General features: G+C 52.2%; 4 protein-coding genes across 4 annotated transcripts; 1 reads left to right on the top strand and 3 right to left on the bottom strand.

Annotated features, from left to right (window-relative positions):
* Window positions 1-2,521: 2,521 nt before the first annotated feature.
* Window positions 2,522-3,365, top strand: CTAM01_10319 (glycosyl hydrolase family 12; the record flags this gene model as incomplete). The annotated part of the gene is made up of 2 exons (XM_060526334.1): window positions 2,522-2,856; window positions 2,966-3,365. The coding sequence occupies 2 exons, from the start codon at window positions 2,522-2,524 to the stop codon at window positions 3,363-3,365; spliced, it is 735 nt and encodes a 244-aa protein (XP_060379107.1).
* Window positions 3,366-3,644: 279 nt separating this feature from the next.
* CTAM01_10318 (uncharacterized protein) lies at window positions 3,645-6,145 on the bottom strand (the record flags this gene model as incomplete). The annotated part of the gene is made up of 2 exons (XM_060526333.1): window positions 3,645-5,866; window positions 5,953-6,145. The coding sequence occupies 2 exons, from the start codon at window positions 6,143-6,145 to the stop codon at window positions 3,645-3,647; spliced, it is 2,415 nt and encodes an 804-aa protein (XP_060379106.1).
* A 1,406-nt stretch (window positions 6,146-7,551) lies between these two features.
* CTAM01_10317 (uncharacterized protein) lies at window positions 7,552-7,962 on the bottom strand (the record flags this gene model as incomplete). The annotated part of the gene is made up of 1 exon (XM_060526332.1): window positions 7,552-7,962. The coding sequence occupies one exon, from the start codon at window positions 7,960-7,962 to the stop codon at window positions 7,552-7,554; it is 411 nt and encodes a 136-aa protein (XP_060379105.1).
* A 4,323-nt stretch (window positions 7,963-12,285) lies between these two features.
* On the bottom strand, window positions 12,286-13,622 carry CTAM01_10316 (uncharacterized protein; the record flags this gene model as incomplete). Its single annotated transcript, XM_060526331.1, has 2 exons — window positions 12,286-12,532; window positions 12,592-13,622. 2 exons carry the CDS (start codon window positions 13,620-13,622, stop codon window positions 12,286-12,288), a joined length of 1,278 nt encoding a protein of 425 aa, XP_060379104.1.
* Window positions 13,623-17,800: the final 4,178 nt, after the last annotated feature.

The raw sequence follows: 17,800 nt of genomic DNA, 5'->3' as shown, positions 1-17,800 counted from the left end.
TTGCAGAACTATGCTTCCAACCTGCGCGTCATGTCTCGATATACAGCTCAGTTCAGATAAGCGAATGTAGGGTCAGGGCCGCCAGATGGTCTGTCAGGGAACAGGCATCGTAGGATCCAGGGACCAGAGCAATTTCCTTCCGAGGCTAGATCTGAGTACCTTATTATCGAAGAAAGTTAATTCTTTCTAAGTCATAAGTATAAGAATATAGTTTTAATAAAATAATATAATATTTACTTAGTATTTAAATTAAAATACTTTTTTAAGCTTATTATAAAAAAAATAATTATATTATTAACTATTTATTATTAAGGTCCGTAAATAGTACTATAGTTTTAATTATAATAGCTTTATTTATAATAAATAAAAAGTCTAATTATAAATCCTTTAAAAACCTCTAATTAAGAGTTATAAAAGCCTTTAAATTAAGTTAAAATACTTATTAAAATATTAATAACTAAACTAACCCTATAATAACGATTTTAATAAAAAACCTAATAAATAATACTAAAATCCTTATTAATATTAAATATAATTTATAAAATATAATAATATAGTTATAAAATATTATTAATATATCCTATATTAAAAAAAGTATTATTAATATTAATAAAATTAATAAGGCTATATTAATATAATATCTTAGTTTCTTTTTATAACTCGAGGATAATTATTTTAAATAATATTAAAAATCTATTAAAAAGCTCTCTTAAGTACTTAAATATATTTATTATTATTTTTATAATAATAAAACTCTTAGTATTTATATATAAAAATAAGTTATTTATTTTTAAATAATAATATTAGTTTATTAATAAGTTATTAAAACTATGATTTTAGCGATCCTTTAATAAGGGAGAGGGTAAAATAGAGGAAAAGATAGGTAACTTATAAAAAAGGTTAAGGTTAAATAGTACAGAATTCTAGGGTAGGGTAGCGTCTATATATACTGCGGTAATCCTCTAGTAATGCAAAACGATGGAGTTAAACAGTCTCCGAGGCTGGATCAGATTCTAGGTAATCACGTATTCACTCAGAGCCAACGCCAGCCAAGAAGAGTCTGGGAAATCAGATCGGGTGCGCACGTACGAAATGCACGTTGAAATGACAGGTCTCGAAGCCATGCAGAAGCGAGATCGCATAGGCGCCGATCAAGCGAGCCCGTTATCGTTACCAACGCTGAACTAGATTAAAACGTCGAGAGATTTGGAATGAGGGTACACCGAGATTAATCTCTAAACTCCGTGCCTCCACAAAGCCAGCCGTGTACGTCCGTAGCATCAAGAGTGAAAGTTGTGAACCAAAAGTTCACACTCAATCTCCCCAACAGAAGAAAAGCAGCATTTCGCACGCAAGCGTGAGAAGAAGAACAGAACCCTCGCATCTCGCACGCAACGAAAAGCCTCCGGTGCGTTTCCAGTAAATTAACGCCCGATCGAATCCCGCCAATCGCGGCTACCAGATCCCGCCTTGCCCCAGCTTCCCATCTCCACCTAGGTAGTCGACTCTTCTCGGTTACATCGCGGGGACCACCCGGCGCAGCAGCACAGGTTACGGCACTCTAACCCCGCATTTTCCGCCGGCAGTCCATGCTGCTTTCCACGAGTGCCAGGGGAGATTATATCCTCGAATCCCGTGCGTTGAAAGCCATGCCGGGGTAGCTGTGGCGCCAAGTGACGCCGGTAATAATGAATAGAACTGCTGTGCAGTTACGCTTTGTAGTTTGTAGAAGAACGAGATGCCGAAATAGTTCTGGATAAGTGACGGGCTTCCGCGAACATTTCAGAATACCTCAGAAACAGGAAATTGATCCTGATTCCAGGTCCTTATGACAGTTAATCAGATAATCAACTCAGCCATGAAGTTTTGCGTAAACGTCCCAAGAAACTTTAACCTTTGGACATCATCTCATCCACGGCCCCGGTTCTTCCTTCCCCACGTCACCAATAGCCGGATTGCCCTGATTCGTGGTTCCCAAAACTCCCGAACTGAATGGATCTCGCCCGGGGTATTGACAACACCTCGATGGGAGCCGCCAATGAAGAGCCGTCACCCTGGGCCTAGCTCACTGTCCGTCCTACAGTTCTGGAGAGTTTATATCGAGAGCGGATATGATCATCGTCCCAATTGGTAACTCGCCCGTGCCAACTTCAGGGGATGAAGACTCTCGTGATCATACTAGCATACCCTTCCGAGGCAATTGCGGAAGGTAGGCCCACGAAACGGGTTCGGCATTGGTGACGATTCGTGCGGATACATAGATTGTTCCCAAATGGACTGTGATTCTGGCGGGAGGCTGCTTGTCAATGCCAGGGACCCCGCGCAAGAATAGATGAATGGCAGAAAGATGCAGTCCGGGACCAAGAAAGTCAAGTTCAACATATAACCATTTACAGATACCCCGAAAAGCAGGACATATAAAACTTGACCATCCTTCCCCGGTACCACATCTCGGGAGCTTCCAGCCAGTTCCTTATCCAATAATCACAACGAGCTTTCTCTCCGTCTCTGCCCATCCACCATGAAGTTCTCCGCCATCCTCGCGCTCCTCCCCCTGGCGCTCGCCAGCCCGACGCCGACGACCGTCGAGAAGCGCGCGACAACCTACTGCGGCCAGTGGGACTCGGCCGTCACGGGCACCTACACCGTCTACAACAACCTCTGGGGCATGTCCTCGGGCACCGGAAGCCAGTGCACCACCCTCACCGGCCTCTCCGGCAGCAACCTGCAGTGGTCCACGACCTGGTCCTGGTCCGGCGGGCAGTACAACGTCAAATCGTACGCCAACGCCGTCGTCAACGTCAGCAAGAAGGCCCTGAGCGCGATCAGCAGCATCCCCTCGACCTGGAACTGGAGGTATGTCTTGTTACTCCGTCACTGTGTACTCCTTGTCCAAGAGAAAAGACCAAAGACGTTATCTACACACAAAAACCATCGAGGATGATGACCACTAACACCCCCAAAGCTACTCCGGCACAGGCCTCGTAGCAAACGTAGCCTACGACCTCTTCACCTCCTCCACGGCAACCGGCTCCGCCCAATACGAAATCATGATCTGGCTCGGCTCCCTCGGCGGCGCCGGCCCCATCTCCGCCACCGGCAGCGCCATCGCCACCCCGACCGTCGCCGGCCGCACCTGGAACCTCTACAAGGGCGTCAACGGCCAGATGACGGTCTTCAGCTTCGTCGCGCCCAGCAACGTCCAGAGCTTCAGTGGTGACCTCAAGGCGTTCGCGACCTACCTCATCAACAGCCAGGGCCTACCTTCCTCCCAGATCCTCCAGAGCATCGGCGCCGGTACTGAGCCGTTTGTCGGGTCGAATGCTAAGTTTACTACGACTGCTTACACTGCTTCTCTTTCTTGAGAGAGAGGCTTCTGATTGGGTGTCTGAGCAAAGTCATGTGACGTTGAATTGGGGGAGGAGGCCCACTGGAAACTGAGACAGACATGTGGCATATGGGAGGGCCAAAAAGAAAGCTGTCTTGAGGACCACATTTCGCTTCACTGTCCATACTTATTTCAAAACAAGTATATATCACAAATGACCAAAAGTTGCGCCTTCACACAAGAGTAGGACGGAACACTAGAAACTCGTTGGGAAAGAGAAAACTTGTGACCGAAAGGAAATTAGTTTTGTTTTTTCTCATCGCCAATAACCAGGCGCTCGATAGTGTGCCATGCTCTGCTGCGCAGAGACCTCAAGCCTTCCCGACCAGAAACAGTGCCGTGGCCCGGTGGTTGTGCCAAGTTCTGCCACGCCTTCAACGGCAGCCTTCTTCGCAGCCTCGTATGCTGCTCTTGTCTCGATACGAAACGCCTTGATGGCCTCTAGGACGTCCCGCATACCATGAAGCTCTGCCGCTCTGGGAGGTTTCAACTCTGGTGGCATGACAATGGCGTCCCAAGCCGCGTGGAATATGAGAACCCCTTCCGGTACGCCAGCTTTTACGTGCGCTGGGGTGGCTGGTCCTACTCTGCTTCTAAGCAGCGGGTTCGTCACAAGTTTCATATACTCGTTAACAGCATGGCGGTTTGAGCCCAGCATGCCGTCGCCAACCCAGATTGTCCGGTCGAATTGACTCCCGCCCCATGTATCACGGTAGGGTATAGACACGCCCTGGATATCGCTGTAGGGGAATGCGCTCAGACGGACTGTGGCGGGCTGAGTGTGGTGCGTAGCGACTTCGTCCCCCGCTGTTGCTTGCTTTTTCCTTGTGGCTTCAGGCCGTAGCTGGGGCCGGCGCTCGTCGCCGAAGAAGCTGAAGCCCTCACCCTCGCCCATATTCAAGAGCTCTTCCGCATCCAAGTCGTCTGCGGCTGAAAATCCGGCTGGATCCTCAATGGGATCGGCTTCAAACTCTAGACGAAGATGACGCAGGCCATGCAGGAGTACTGGACTACGTCGCGATGACGATTGAGAGGCAGTCTTTCGGATCGCACGTTCCTGGAGACCAACCAGCGTGAGAAAATGCACAAGCTTGTCTATCAACGGCCCGTTGGAGCGACGTGGGATCTTGGTCAGAGTCAGAGACGTCAGCCGGGGGTTCATGTCCGGTTCGAATGTCTGTGGGAAGGCCATCTGAGATCGTTCCATAACCACTGTCTCGGCTAGCCAGAGTCGTGCCATGGTTGACAGCCCATCAGTCTCAAGTGTCGGAATCTGCGTCACAAACGAATGGTGAATCCTCAGCACCCGCAGATTGGACGAGAATACGGGCCTAAAGACGTGCGCGCAGCCCAGAGCGCCGCGCAGAGTGACGTTCTTGGGCCATGGGAGGAGATGCTGCTGCTTCAAAGCAGATCCTTGGATTGGTAGAAAGAACGGAGCATCGCAGGAGAGGTCTTCCAGCTGGCCTTGCGAGCTACGCAGCAGTCTCTCCACACCTGAAGAAGTGATTTGAGTGTCTGAGATGTGCAGATGGGTGATCCCGGCGGGTGCAGAGCAGATGTCGAGGTACGGCACGTCTGACCAGTCAGGCACCGGATGATCCATGTCTCCCGCAGTTGCGGCCTTAACGTAGTCCACACTGTCTCGCCTCAACGGAGTTCTGCCATTGGCTCGCACTGCTTCATCTTCTTGTAAATCGCGACCTGTAGCAGCTGAGTAAATGGGAGCATCCACGAAGTGCCGCTCGGCATCGCTAAAGGTTGCGCTCGAGTCGGATTCCTGGATGAACATGAATGGCCCAAATGTGTCGTTTCCTTGACCGTCAAAGACAAGTTTGCCCTCAGTCATGAATCGAGACTGAGACCTCAAAGATGGACTATTGAAGCAAAGTGCAGCAAATTGGTCGAGAACACCGTCTGTGATTCTGTTTTCGCTGATATCCAGACTCCAGAGCGAGCTCTTGAAAGCCTGGAAGAGCATCAAAGCCATGGAGTCGTTGATCTCCCGACGTCTCACCTTTAGGACCTTTAATCTGCGTAGGTTGCGTCGTCCGTGAGCTGCAGCAATCAGAGGCTGCAGGGAACCTGGCAATCCGGAAACGTCTAGAAGGACCAGCTGCTGGAGCTTGTCCGATGCATAGAAGCCGTTGGGGAGTTGATTTTGACAATAAGCGACACTAAGAACCAACAGGCCTTGCCGAGAATCTGGTGGTGTCGTGTTTGCTTCGGACGCCAGGATGGTAGTCAAGAAGGCGGGGTCCGCCTCGGCATGCCCGTCTAAGAGGATACATCTGAGGTTCGGCAATGTCTTGGAGAGTTGACGCAGAGTGTGAGGTATTGTCCTGCTGCTACTGTCGGACGAGAAGTGGGCAGTGTCTTTTGCAAACTCGCGAAAGTCAAGCGTCATGATCAGGGCCAGGGTCTTCGGCCGCAAGCGCTGCATGCGGTCGAAGATAAATGTTAGGTACCATTCAAGGTCTTTAACACCCCACCGAGATAGTAGCAACAACGTCAGCAAATGGTATTCCTTAGTTCAAAACGGGTGTAGGTTAAGACAAACATACCGTCACTTGGATCCAGTCCCAACCGTCGAACGGCGACTAATGGGTCGTTCCAAAGGCGGGGCGCGAAGACGGCGTAGAAACGTTTATTCACAGAACAAAGACTAGTAAAGTCCTTGTCTGCGACGTATGGTGCCACCAACTCAAGCCAGTCGAGTTTACTGACGGCATCCTGATATGATGGCAGCGTGGCCATGATGGTGTTGGTGGCTTTGTTCACGCCTTCTAATTGAGACCACTTGGGACTCTCATGCCAGGATCATGGGGTATGTAGCAGACAATGAAACAGCTTGCTGCCTCTCTCTACTGGTTTGGGGGCCAGCCCAGGCCGAAACAGCCGCCGATGCAGAGAAGCAAACGTGGGTGCGTTTACTGCTAGACAATCTTGCTGGAACAAGATGAACGGGCGATACGTTACAGCGGCCGATCAAACAGTCGATGGTCGATGTGAAGCTTGCATTACGGACGGCATGTGCAGCTAGTCGCGATATGGAAAAGTGCGAATGTGGCATCCACGAGACCGAGGCTGGAAAAAAGAAAGTGGCGTGAGAGTCGTGAGATGGTCGTCGCCAGACATGAGAATGATGCGGATTCCGTTCCAGTGAACAATGACGCGCGGGCCAGATTGCGGCCCAGCGGGATATCGACAATTCTTTGAGGGCGGGCTGTCGGGGGTTGTGCTCGAGAGGCGATGCAGCGATGCTGGATGCTGAGAAGCAGGGGGCGAATGCAGGAATGAAGTCGAAGCCACGCCGGTTGGAAATCGTTGAGGATGACCTTCAGCAAATTTGTTTTGATGAAGTTCAACGACAAGCCGCAAGCGTCCCGAAGCAAAGACGAGCTTTCAGACGGGGTAGACACGTGGGTGACATGGGAGCGCCTGGCGACAGTGGTAGGGCATGGGAGCGGTGCTGTCGTGGTGATTGTTCACTGCGTGTGACGATTGTCGGGCAATCATTGCTGGGAGGCTGGGACTGGGCGTGTAAGATTGCCCCGATTGTTTCTGTCGCCTCACATTCAGTGATCTGCTTGCTCTGCCGTGTCTGCCTCCTTCGCCTGGCTTGCCTTGTTCTGGGCGATCGGTCGGGTGGTGTTGGTTGACGTCAGCAGCAACTCGAGGCTGTGGCTATGCATGCATGCATGCCAACACTGTTTGTCCGTACCGCACGTATCGCAGATGACCAAGGGTTTGTCTGTACGACTGGAAGGTAATATCCGTAATCCGTACACCGCAGGGCCAAGAGGTGTGGGAAATCCGAAGACAGGAATTCGCGGGGTTCGGAAAAGAATGCCGTCGTCAACCGGGCGAAAGTGAGGACCCGTGACCGTAGCGTGTGCTTACCTAATGTAGAGACTTCTCCGCTGGAAGCTGGATGGTCCCGAATTACCTAAGCGGTCATGAGATACGTACCTCGGGAGCCCCCGGCGTGTCCGGCGTCTTCTTCCCGTGGCTAACGCGGCAAAGCCGGCATTGGCAATGGACAGGAGTGCCGCAAACTCACGCCAGAGTATCCTCTCAGCTAACCTCGCAAGACGACATATCCCGAAGCTAACATTGACTTCGATAGTCCTAGTCTACGCGAGCCGAGTCCGTCTGATAGCTCACGCAATGCGGAGCCGTGAGCGGTAGGCGGGTCCGACCAGAAAAAAATGACAACGGCCAGGGTCCTTCCAAGCTTGCAAGCCACCTTCGGCGCTAAGTCTCCGGAGCTGCGCCCCGGCCTGGTGCCCCACACAGCCAATTGCGTCGGAGTCTCCACTCCGTGGCTCGTAAGCTTCCAGCCAATCCCGCTCCGTCTGTACCCCCGCATCCGATGGTCCCAAGAGGTCGAGACCCGGCCGACAGCCGGCGCTGCCCCCGCATCGTCGCACGGCGCACCTAACGGCTTCCCACACCAAGGGAAAGTTCAGAGCAACCGTAGGTTTTCCCTTGCGCTTTGGTGACCCCATCAGAAGAACTACGGACGCAGCTCCGTAGGTCCACCACACCAATGACCACACACCTAAGCTCATCCATTCAACAGCCCCCGAATGAGAAAACCATCCTCCTTCTGACCAGACAACCACCCGTCACGACATCATCTGACGCATCATGGTTTGTTATTCTCATCTCTGTGCGGCTAGTCAACCTCTTTAACATAAACCAAGGCACACATCCTAGCCACTCAGCTCCAAGCTCTCCAAAGTACCTCTGTCCGCGTAATGCAGCGCGAATGCCTGCGATAGACTCAATCACTGACTCATAGACTAAACGAACCTAACCGGAAACTCCAATGGATTGAGGCATATTCTAACGACCACGAACGATCCTCTTCTCTGCCGCATCTTGCTTGTCAAGCGTCGGTCCGTCCACCCGTCCCACCCTCACGCATTCAACTTCCACCGGACGGCATACGCTAAGAGAAACGACGAAAAGATGCCTCAGAAGGATTTGGCCTTGTTTTGAGAACGTTACCTCGGCACATGGACAACTGGCCGCTTCTTATCTCGTACGAACGTCGCACTCCCCGAAGTCGCAACAGCAGCCTTCTGCCTTTCGCTCTACAACTCCTGGTACCTTGCCTTGGTTACACAAGGTCCCACTGCCCATGTCTCTACACGATGAGGTGCTGCAGCACACCAGATGCAGCGGCTACCCGAATTCGATGGGCTGCATGCTGCCCCCCTGCGAACGCCGCGCCCTCTTGGGATTTCCTTGTGCTTCCAGGGCACCAGGGGTGAGCAGAGGGCCAGAGGGGGCACAGGGGACACATGCATCTTGTCCTGACAAATTCCCGCTGTCCTACCTATCATTGTCCTGGACTCCTGCATGCTGGCCTGCCTGCAGCTTGCCCACCGACAGCGGACATTTTTGCATCTTCAGTGGAACGCTGCCATCCCATCCCGTGCGACAGCACCAGTAGTAGCACCAGCAGCACCAGCGTCAGACCTCTCCTGGCAGGGTTTCCTGTGTGCCTGTGTAACGACGACGACGTCGACAGCGCTGAGCGACGAACCCCCTCCCCTGCCCATATCCCGAGAATATGGTCAAGATCGACGGTTTGACAGGGTCGCCGCAGGCTCCGAATGCCGACGCTCAGGCCAGCCTGACTGGGCTGCCTAGACACGCTACCACCCTACCAACCTGCCAACCTCTGGACCTGGGAACCCCAGCTGCCCATCCATCAGCCCGAACCTCGACTCATCTCATCTCTTGACCAGTTATTGCACCGGAACGGCCGTTCAGACAAGGTCACCAAGGTCTAGGCATTTCCGGGGTGGAGTGCTCCGTCAGTGCGTGTGTGTATGGAGTATGGTGTGTGTATGTGTGGTTCAACTGCAGCACTGCTTAATCAAACACGCTTTGCGCCCGTAATACCGAGAGAAGCAGTGTTCAGTCTCGTCTCACTCTCTGAGATTGAGTTGTGGTCTTCCCCTGCTGCCCTGCTACTCACTTGCTCTCCGCCTTTTGCACAGCAGAAGGCCCTGTGGTCCTGATCCGAATTTGCTGCTGCTGCTGCTGCTGCTGCTCCTGCTGCTGTCTTTCATTTTCATGCAAACGGCTTCGGCTCGTCTTTCTTTCTTCGCCAATCAAAGCGAACCCCATCATGTAGGAAAGAAAGGGTTTACCACATGGGAATAGTCACACAGCACGCCGCCCTTCCCGACCAACCATGAGGCTCCCACGATTAAGCACCCGTTTCGAAACAAAAGAGGCCAGACGGAGATTTCTCTTCGTCTTCTGTTGCATTTCGGAGTCACCTGTCAAATGTCGCGTCGTCCAGGCACTCTGGTTGCTACCTACAGGGCAAACCCAGGCTTGCTAGGCTACTAGTTCTCTTTCGTCCGGGGTGGCCCTGCTCAAAATGACCGACTCCCGCCTTTTTTCTGCCCATCGGGCATCGGCTTTTGACCCTGCCAGGCTTGCTGTCTCCTCCTCCCAAGTTCCTCCTCCTCTCTCCCCTTCGCCCCTGGTCGATTGGTCTCCCCTCCCCTGCCTCTGATCATCTTACCCCTGCCCATTCCATCATTCGCATCGGTTCGTAACCTTCGTCGCCCTGTCGAACCTACCTATCAAGAGGCCCCCTAGATTCCAGAGCAACTATTGTACCACCAGGTCCCAACTTTCTGCTATGGATACCTCTTTTCGTAAAACCTCTTTTGCCCCTGCTTTCCCACCAACCCTATTTCGTGATCCCGTCAATCATCCCGATTCGCGCGGGACGTAATCCTGATGACGGAAGCTTACCTGTAAGAATGGGGGCATTTTTTGAAAAACGCAACTACGGTTGAACTAACCGCACACGCCGATGAACTAAGCCATAGACCAGTATCCGTAGTCTCTCTCTCTATCTAGCCCACAATGAACGTTTCCCCAAAACCCTGACGGCCTGAACCGCACCGTTTGCCCCTCTTCTCCCCGCTCGCTCCCGGCTCTCGACTCGCGTCCCGGATCGTCCACGAGCCCAGGTCATGATGGGGCACACTTACGAGAGCCTGAATGGGCAAAAAGAGGCAGAAGGAGAGTTTTCGTCTGAGCCCTGGTCCTGAACTAGAGCATGGGATAAGATCATAAGAGAGGCTATCAAGCACGTTCGTCCCCATCATGAACCCTAACCCCTACCTAGTTCTCTTAGATGTTCTTCCTTGGCGGATGGAGCAAGAAAAAAAAGCGGTGGTGCCTTGTAGTCTCGACTCTTGCAGCAGGAAAGAGAGGGAGAGGAAGAGGAACGACGCCAAAATCCGAGACAAGCATACCTTCGCTCTGGCCGTGCCTTGATCTTGACCCCCTGGCCCTGTCTATTCCATCACCCGTCCACGGTTCCACCTTGACCACATACGCGTTTGGAAGTGGGGAATCTGAGTGATCCGGGCGGTGATCGTCAAGTTCACCTACCGAGACGAGAATGGGACGAGAGGGGACCTCAGCTGAAGGCTGTCCGTTGTCAGATTGATGATTGCAACGCTGTTACAATAGTTACGCGTTGACCACTACTACGGTCTCCCACAAGGCCAAGATGATCCTACGAGATCGGGTAGTATCGAGCCAAAATATCAGATATCACCTGCAGTAGGTATGCATACATCAAAGCAGTACCAAGATTCTGACGGGCAAAATCGTCTCCATTGAGTCTAGACTGATTTACTTTTTTGGGAGATGCAAAGACGTAGCTGAAGGATGAGATTCCCCGACAACTTAACATGTCAAGTCTACGCCATGCAGACGAGATGTGATAGAAGTTCGGATGCCACCTATCCTGCGTCGCTCTGCTCTCGGACTTCAGCTTTCTTCGTATCATCAGTACGTAAGGTAGACTGTTAAGTGCCTGGATGTGGTGATCAAAGACCCGTACTAGGGGAAAATATCGGGTTTCTTTCATCTTTTGATCTTCGAACCTTGTTTTCTCTCACATTTCTTAGTAGTGACAATCTAAATCGTAGAAACAATGGTAATCTCTTTCGTATCCTCGCAAACCCAGTAGAATAGGGTAGTTATTCAGTACAGAGTAATAGACCGACCACTCCTCCCCTCCCGTGTCCCCATTTTTCGCCGTTTGAACCCCCAAAAGTAAGACAAAGTTGGCCTCCTTCCCGGTATCCCCTACTCCTAGTTTTCGCGCCAGAGACAGGATCTTCCCTTTTGGTATCCTCCTTCCCCTCTTTCTCCCACTCCCGCCAATGTTTTTGATTGGTACTCATACGACTTCGTTTTTGAACGTCTTTTCAATCGTTAAGAATATATGTAAATCTTGTGAGTTTTTTGTGTGTAGGTTGTAGTGTGTGTGTGTGTGGGTTGATATTTCTCCGCGGCAATCGTAAAAATGCATGTAAAGTCGTTGCGCAGGGACGGTTGGTGGAATGTGTTGACAACCTCCGATGGGAATTCCAAGCGTCTCTCTCTGATAAGCAAAAACATCCTCCCCAGTTTGACCCATACAGTAGAGAAACAAGTAACGTAGAAATAACACAAAGTGACAAAATACACCCAGACGGTTTGCCAAATATACGCCTAAGAAAAAAGGTAATTTTTCGTGCAACAGAATTATTACAGGTTGGAAAGGCAAAAAAGATTTGTGTTTGTTGCAGCAATGTTGCAAGGATGAGCAACATGCAGAGAAGTGGCGTTCGCATCCTCATTGGGGATCCTGGGAATTGTCTTGGAAATGAAGAGAAGCAGCCTATCCCCTTGGGAAATCCCGACTTGGCGTTTCTTGCTGCCCCTCTTTCTCGGCCGGAGTGGCTCTCGAGTTCCCAGTGGCCCCCAGGAAACGTCCCGTAACACCCCGGTTCGAAGTGTCTCACTCCAGCAGCAAAGCAGCAGAGATAGAGTAAGAAACTTTGATGTTTCTCTCTCTCTCAGTTCTTGTTGCTGCCGCTACTGCTGGGGCTTGAGCTGGTGCCCGTCTTGACGCGCTTGCGGCTCTTGCTCTGCAGGCACATCTCGTCGTAGAGCTTGGCGGCCTTTTCGTTGTACGGCGTCCTGCTGCTCTTGCCCTGCTTGTGAAGAAGGAGATGGGAGACAAAGTTGTCGCGGCGCTCCTTGAACACGTGGTTGCAATTTGTTGCAGGGCACGTGTAGAGCTCAACCTCCTTTTCGTGGGTTCTAAAACATGTGTTAGTGGCGTTGTAATTGTGAGTTTGAGCGATGAGGTAGATACTTACGCCTTGAAGTGTCGCTTGAGATGCTCCTTTCTCTTGAAAGTCTTGGTGCAGTCGGGATATGTGCAACGCTCCCGTCTAGGCGCCACGTGACGGACCTTCATTGAGCCGCACTCGAGGACGGAGCCATCCTGGTTGACCTGGATGGACCTCAGTTGCCGCAGTGCCTCCATATCGTTCTGGTTCTTCTGGAGTGCGAGAGTCTTGCGCTGGACCTCGGCGAAGAGCTTGCGCCTGGGGTCCTGGCGGTGGTGGTATGCGGCCGCTGAGGGGGGAGTGAGGCGGGGGATAGGGGAGTCTGTGGTCTCGCGCTTGACGGCGCTGCTGTTGCCGCCGTGCATGGCCTGAAGAGGCGACGTTGAGGGCGTAGCCTCATTGCCGAACATCATGATGGGGCTCTCGCTGCTGCAGGACCAGATGTGAGCGTTGCTGGGTGTGGAGCTCGGGAGGCCGCGGTGGGGAGTCGGCATCACGAAGGGTGATGAGCTCAACTCCGGGTGAAGAGAGTATTGCTCAGCATGGTGGTGGTGATGTTGTTGGTGCTGGTGTTGCTGCTGGTGAGGGTGAGGCGAGGACATGCCGGGCATGCAGTGGGAGTTGAGGGTAACGTGAAGCATTGTGTTGTAGTCGAGATGGTCCATGCCGTAGCCTGCACTCTGCCTCCTTGAGGGGGTGACATGTGTTGAAGCATACTGCATGGGCATCTGGATCTTCACCTCGTCGGGCTTGGGGAAGTAACCCTTGTGATCTTGTGATGGGGCATGGTCGAAGGTGAAGGAGCTGTGGGAGGAGAAGGAAGCGTCGAAGTCAATGCTGGACTGGCTGTGATCGTGAGGTGTTGAGCGGCCAGAGCGAGGAGTGAAGGGGCCGTTGGGGTCGTAGACAGAGGAGGCGGCAGAGAAGCTTGGTGTTGTAGTCCCGCAGCTCATGGAACCGTCAAAGCTAAAGCTGGTCTCGGGGCCACCAAAGGTCTCCATGATTCCCTCAATGGAGTGGTCCTGCTCCTGTTGCCAGAGGTGCGAGTGCGACATCATTGTGTGAGAGTGTGTGTATGTTATTGATTGTTGTTGCTTACTCGCTGTTGTTCGAGAGAGGGGGTGAATTCGTTTCTGAAGAGGGAGCGAGTTGTCCGGTTAAAAGTAAGATGAAGAATGATGGGATAATGGAAGCGTTCCACAGACGAGCAGTCGAGGCAGTATTATATCGTGGGACGGAGGGGGACGGAGATGAAGATGACGCCCCTAAAGAGTGATGGACAGGTATATTCTCACAAAATGGGGAAATAGTGTCATCAATACACCAACTGGGAGAGACAGAGAGCCCCAGATAGGAATGTATCGAGGTCTGAGTACGTGATAGTGGAGGTGGAGTGGAGCGTGGGAGGGAGAGCTGCGAAGAGCCAGCCGGGGGGTGTAGGTGTGGGAAGAATGGGCGTGGAGTTTGAAGACGTGATGGTGGTGGTGGTGGGGGAGGAGAGGAGGGCAGAGACACACAGAGAGGGCTCTAATCTCCTTCGCGGGATCCACCAATCTATGGACGAGAGGATGGTGAGGGTCTAGAGCAGAAGAGCGTTTCTTGCGGCGGGAAGAAGAGGGTCCAGTCCAGTTCAGTCCAGTATGTTTCGTCGTCCCTGAGAAACAATGAGACGATCGCCCGGTCCATGAACGCAGACCCACGTACATATAGGTTTTAGATCAATGGATTAGCTGGACCAGGTACGGTACACTTGGCGGCTTAAGCTGATGATCCAAAAGACAAGCTCGAGCCAGTTGCTCTCTTGTTCGCCTACGATTCTTGATCCCAGCATGGCAGGCGAGAGACAGAGAGACAGAGAGAGAGATAGAAGGACAGGCTCAGGGCTATGCCTGTCTGCATGGGTTCTGAGTTGAGAAAGCAAAGAGTCCAAATCTGGAGCAACTGGCAGGGTACACAGCCGAGTCCAAGTTTGGGGCTGCTGGGATACGGATACATCATGATCAAACTACCCATTCGTCAAGCCCAGACAACCAAAATCCTACTCTATCTTAGGTTGCAGTTTGTGTGGATTACCCTTGTCTTTGGGGGGGTTCGTAGTGATCGAGTCAACTTTGACCAGGGTTGACCACGGCCGAGGAACTGCTGCCAGGCAGCTGGAGACTCGGAGAACCGACCGGGGGACACATTCGACGAAGAAGAAAGAGTACCTGCATGAACCGCTTCTGCTTGTTCAAGGATCGCGGGTTGGTGAAGGGTGAGGATGATGGACGACAAGGGGGGTAGGGTGGATGGTTTACAATCCACACGCTCTTGAATCTTGGTTCGGAGACATGGCTCTATCGTCCTCTGTATCCATCTCTAGATTTGGACGTCCGAGCATTGCAAGACAACCGGTAGACTTCCACTGGTGAGGTCGGAAAGAAGCAGGGAGGCCGGAAGGGCCCCATTGTCAGACGTGAGAGCAAGAACGCGTCTCCGGTTTTCCTCCTACTAGCTGGCTAGCTATCAAAGGTACATGACACCGCGGGCCAGAAACAGGCCATGGCGAGCGGGACAGACAGCTGCAGTGGTAGTGGTGGTGGTGGTGGGGTTCAACAGAGGACAGAGAAAGCGTATGTCTGTGAGATACCGGTAGCCTTGGGCGGAGGGGAAGGGGAGACTGGGATGAACGGGAGGCCGCGAGAGAGTGTGTGTGAGAGTGGGGACGCCCAGACTTAGTTGGCTGCCGTGTATGTCTCTCAGCATCTGGCTTTATGTTTGAATGTGTGTAACCTTGGGGAATGGAGACATGCCTGTCAAGGAATGGAAGAAGTGATAACTTGATACGTACGACACTCACTGGCCGAGAATTTGGCCAGCTGTGGTGTGAGACATCAGGCACAGGCCTCCCCTCTGCCCCCCTGATGCAAGCTCTTCTGCCTTTGGGCAATAATCGGCTCTCTTCCTCTTCCTCTCTCTCTCTTTCGCTGACGATGGAGTATGTATGATGCAGTTGAGACACAGTGCAGAAAATGTGAAAAGTGACAAGGGCCTGAAGAGCAGGCCGCAGGACGCGAAGGAAGAAGAGAGAGGCAAGAAAAGCAAAACCTAGTAGTCCGGCGCTGTGGACCCCGGTCAAATCCGCATGCCATCTTGACACGGAGCTCGCACAGTGAGGCGGAAGAAGATTTACCTGACGTAAGGTATGCATGCACATTTTCACTTGGTACGGCATGGCTAGTTGGTCTCAACCTCTTTTCCTACTACTCTCTCTCACTGTTATGATGGATAATAGTGGTGGGTGAGTGAGTGAGGAAAAGAGGCGCTGAAACAGGGACGATGCAGATGAGAGATGTGCAAAAAGCAAAGATGAAGCGATTCTGAAGGAGACGGACTCCAAGCCAGAGGGGACTAGAACTGCGAGAGGACCAAAACGAGTAAGAATGACCGGAATGTTGTGTGAGAAAGAAGCGCACCAAGGCAGAAAGCCATTGGCAAGAGATAGACGGCAAGCTTGCAAGAAAAAAGGTTGAAAAGGGAGAAGGCGGGAAAAAATGATGGAGCGACGGAAAGTTATCGTCCGACTCGGGTCGCTTGAGTCAGGGACGCACCGTAAGTTAACGACGGGCTGAATATTGGGCGATGTGAGATTTGATAGCGTTTCTTTCGGTGTTGGTGTTGCTACCTCTCTCACTCACTCACTCTCTCACTGTGAGCAAGGTAGTGTGAGTGAGATGCGAGAGAAGGATGGAGGGTGATTGAATTGACGAATGGGTGGGAGAATGGCAGAAACACACACACACACACCTGAAGGCCCTGGACACGGCAAAAACGGGCAGAACATGGGCCTGCCGCTTCTCCGCCAACCAGATCGGCCAATTAGCAAGACTCATCGACGAGATGCCTGCCGTTGATCCCTCATCTCATTGGTTCCCAGCTCATGTGAGAAGCCTTTGATGTTGTGTGAGAGTGCTTATGTCATCTAATCTCATCTCATCTCATCCACCCTTTCACTCACGCCCTCCCCTCACTCATTGAGTTGACGAGTCCCATGTCTTCTCTCCCCCCATTCAAAAGCCTCGACACAATGGGAACACGACGAGGACCCTGGACAGCCCTTCCCAGAAAGCCACCAACAAGGGCTGCGATCAAGGCACGCAGGCACGCTTGAAAGGTAAAGCGGGGATAGATTCAGACACCATTGACCATCCATGTTTAGACCCCCAAAGATCCTTGACAAGGGCAGGGCGGCTCATCAGTAAACCATCCACACCCACCCACACACACACACCCCTCTCCATCATCATATTCGTCGTCACCATATTCTCTCTCTCTTTTGCTAGGTATGTACTCCGTACGGCTATGTCTCTTTCTCTCCGCCAGGACCCATGTCGACCATCATTCTCATCTTGCCCACGCCCTAAGAGGCCCGGCGAGGTGCTCTACGCCTCTACGCCACCCCTCTCTAGCCTACCAACAAGTTAGAACTCCCGTCTGTGGTGGCTCGCCGGCTCGCCGCCTGGGGCTGGCTGTGCCGCTGTCCACTATGTCTAGACGTCCTTCAATCTTTCAGTCTGGGCTGGTCCCCGGCACTGCTGCACGCTTGCTGCAAGTCCTCCGATTCCTGGGACGAGCTATAACCTGTCGGCCAACCTTAGTCTCCGATGCTTTGGGAGGCTTTTTTCTTGCGCCCTCTCCGGTCCTACGTTAGGCCCGGGAAACAGGACGGACGCCAGACTGATACAGACTGGTTCGAGAGGGCAGAGAACGCGAAATAGAGTCAGACGAGAAGGACCCTTTCAAAACATTTGGTCCAATGTTGACCAGCCACAGCCAAAGGGAAGGGCAAGGCAAACTATCAGAAACTGCTAGCGTCGTCGGCATCTGATCCAGCGTTAGCAAAGTAAAAAAAAAAACACACACACACTCGCGTCTAAACAACACGCGCTACTTGGCGCGCCGCCGTCCAAAGGGATCCCCGCTGAACAGCCTCGCGCGCGCCCCCAATCCCCAGTCGTCCAACTCAGGCACCCGAGAATCCGTGCGTCTGCCGTCTCGTCCGTGTGTCTCTTTTCTCGGTCGTCGAACTGTGTGCCTGGCCAGTTCCAGCAGCCGGCGAGGAAGTGGATGATGGGAGGATGGAGGATGGGCAAATCCCCTCTCTTCGCAACCCAGCACCGCATCGCATATGCTAGATGGTGAATATCCCGTATGGATATCGCCAAGCAAAGAGAATCTGTCACTATTAACCCACTTT

This window comes from Colletotrichum tamarilloi, assembly GCF_030869305.1.
Source record: "Colletotrichum tamarilloi strain Tom-12 chromosome Unknown Scaffold_46.1, whole genome shotgun sequence".
Taxonomy (NCBI): Eukaryota; Fungi; Ascomycota; class Sordariomycetes; order Glomerellales; family Glomerellaceae; genus Colletotrichum; species Colletotrichum tamarilloi.
This window is presented reverse-complemented; position numbering and strand designations above follow the sequence as displayed.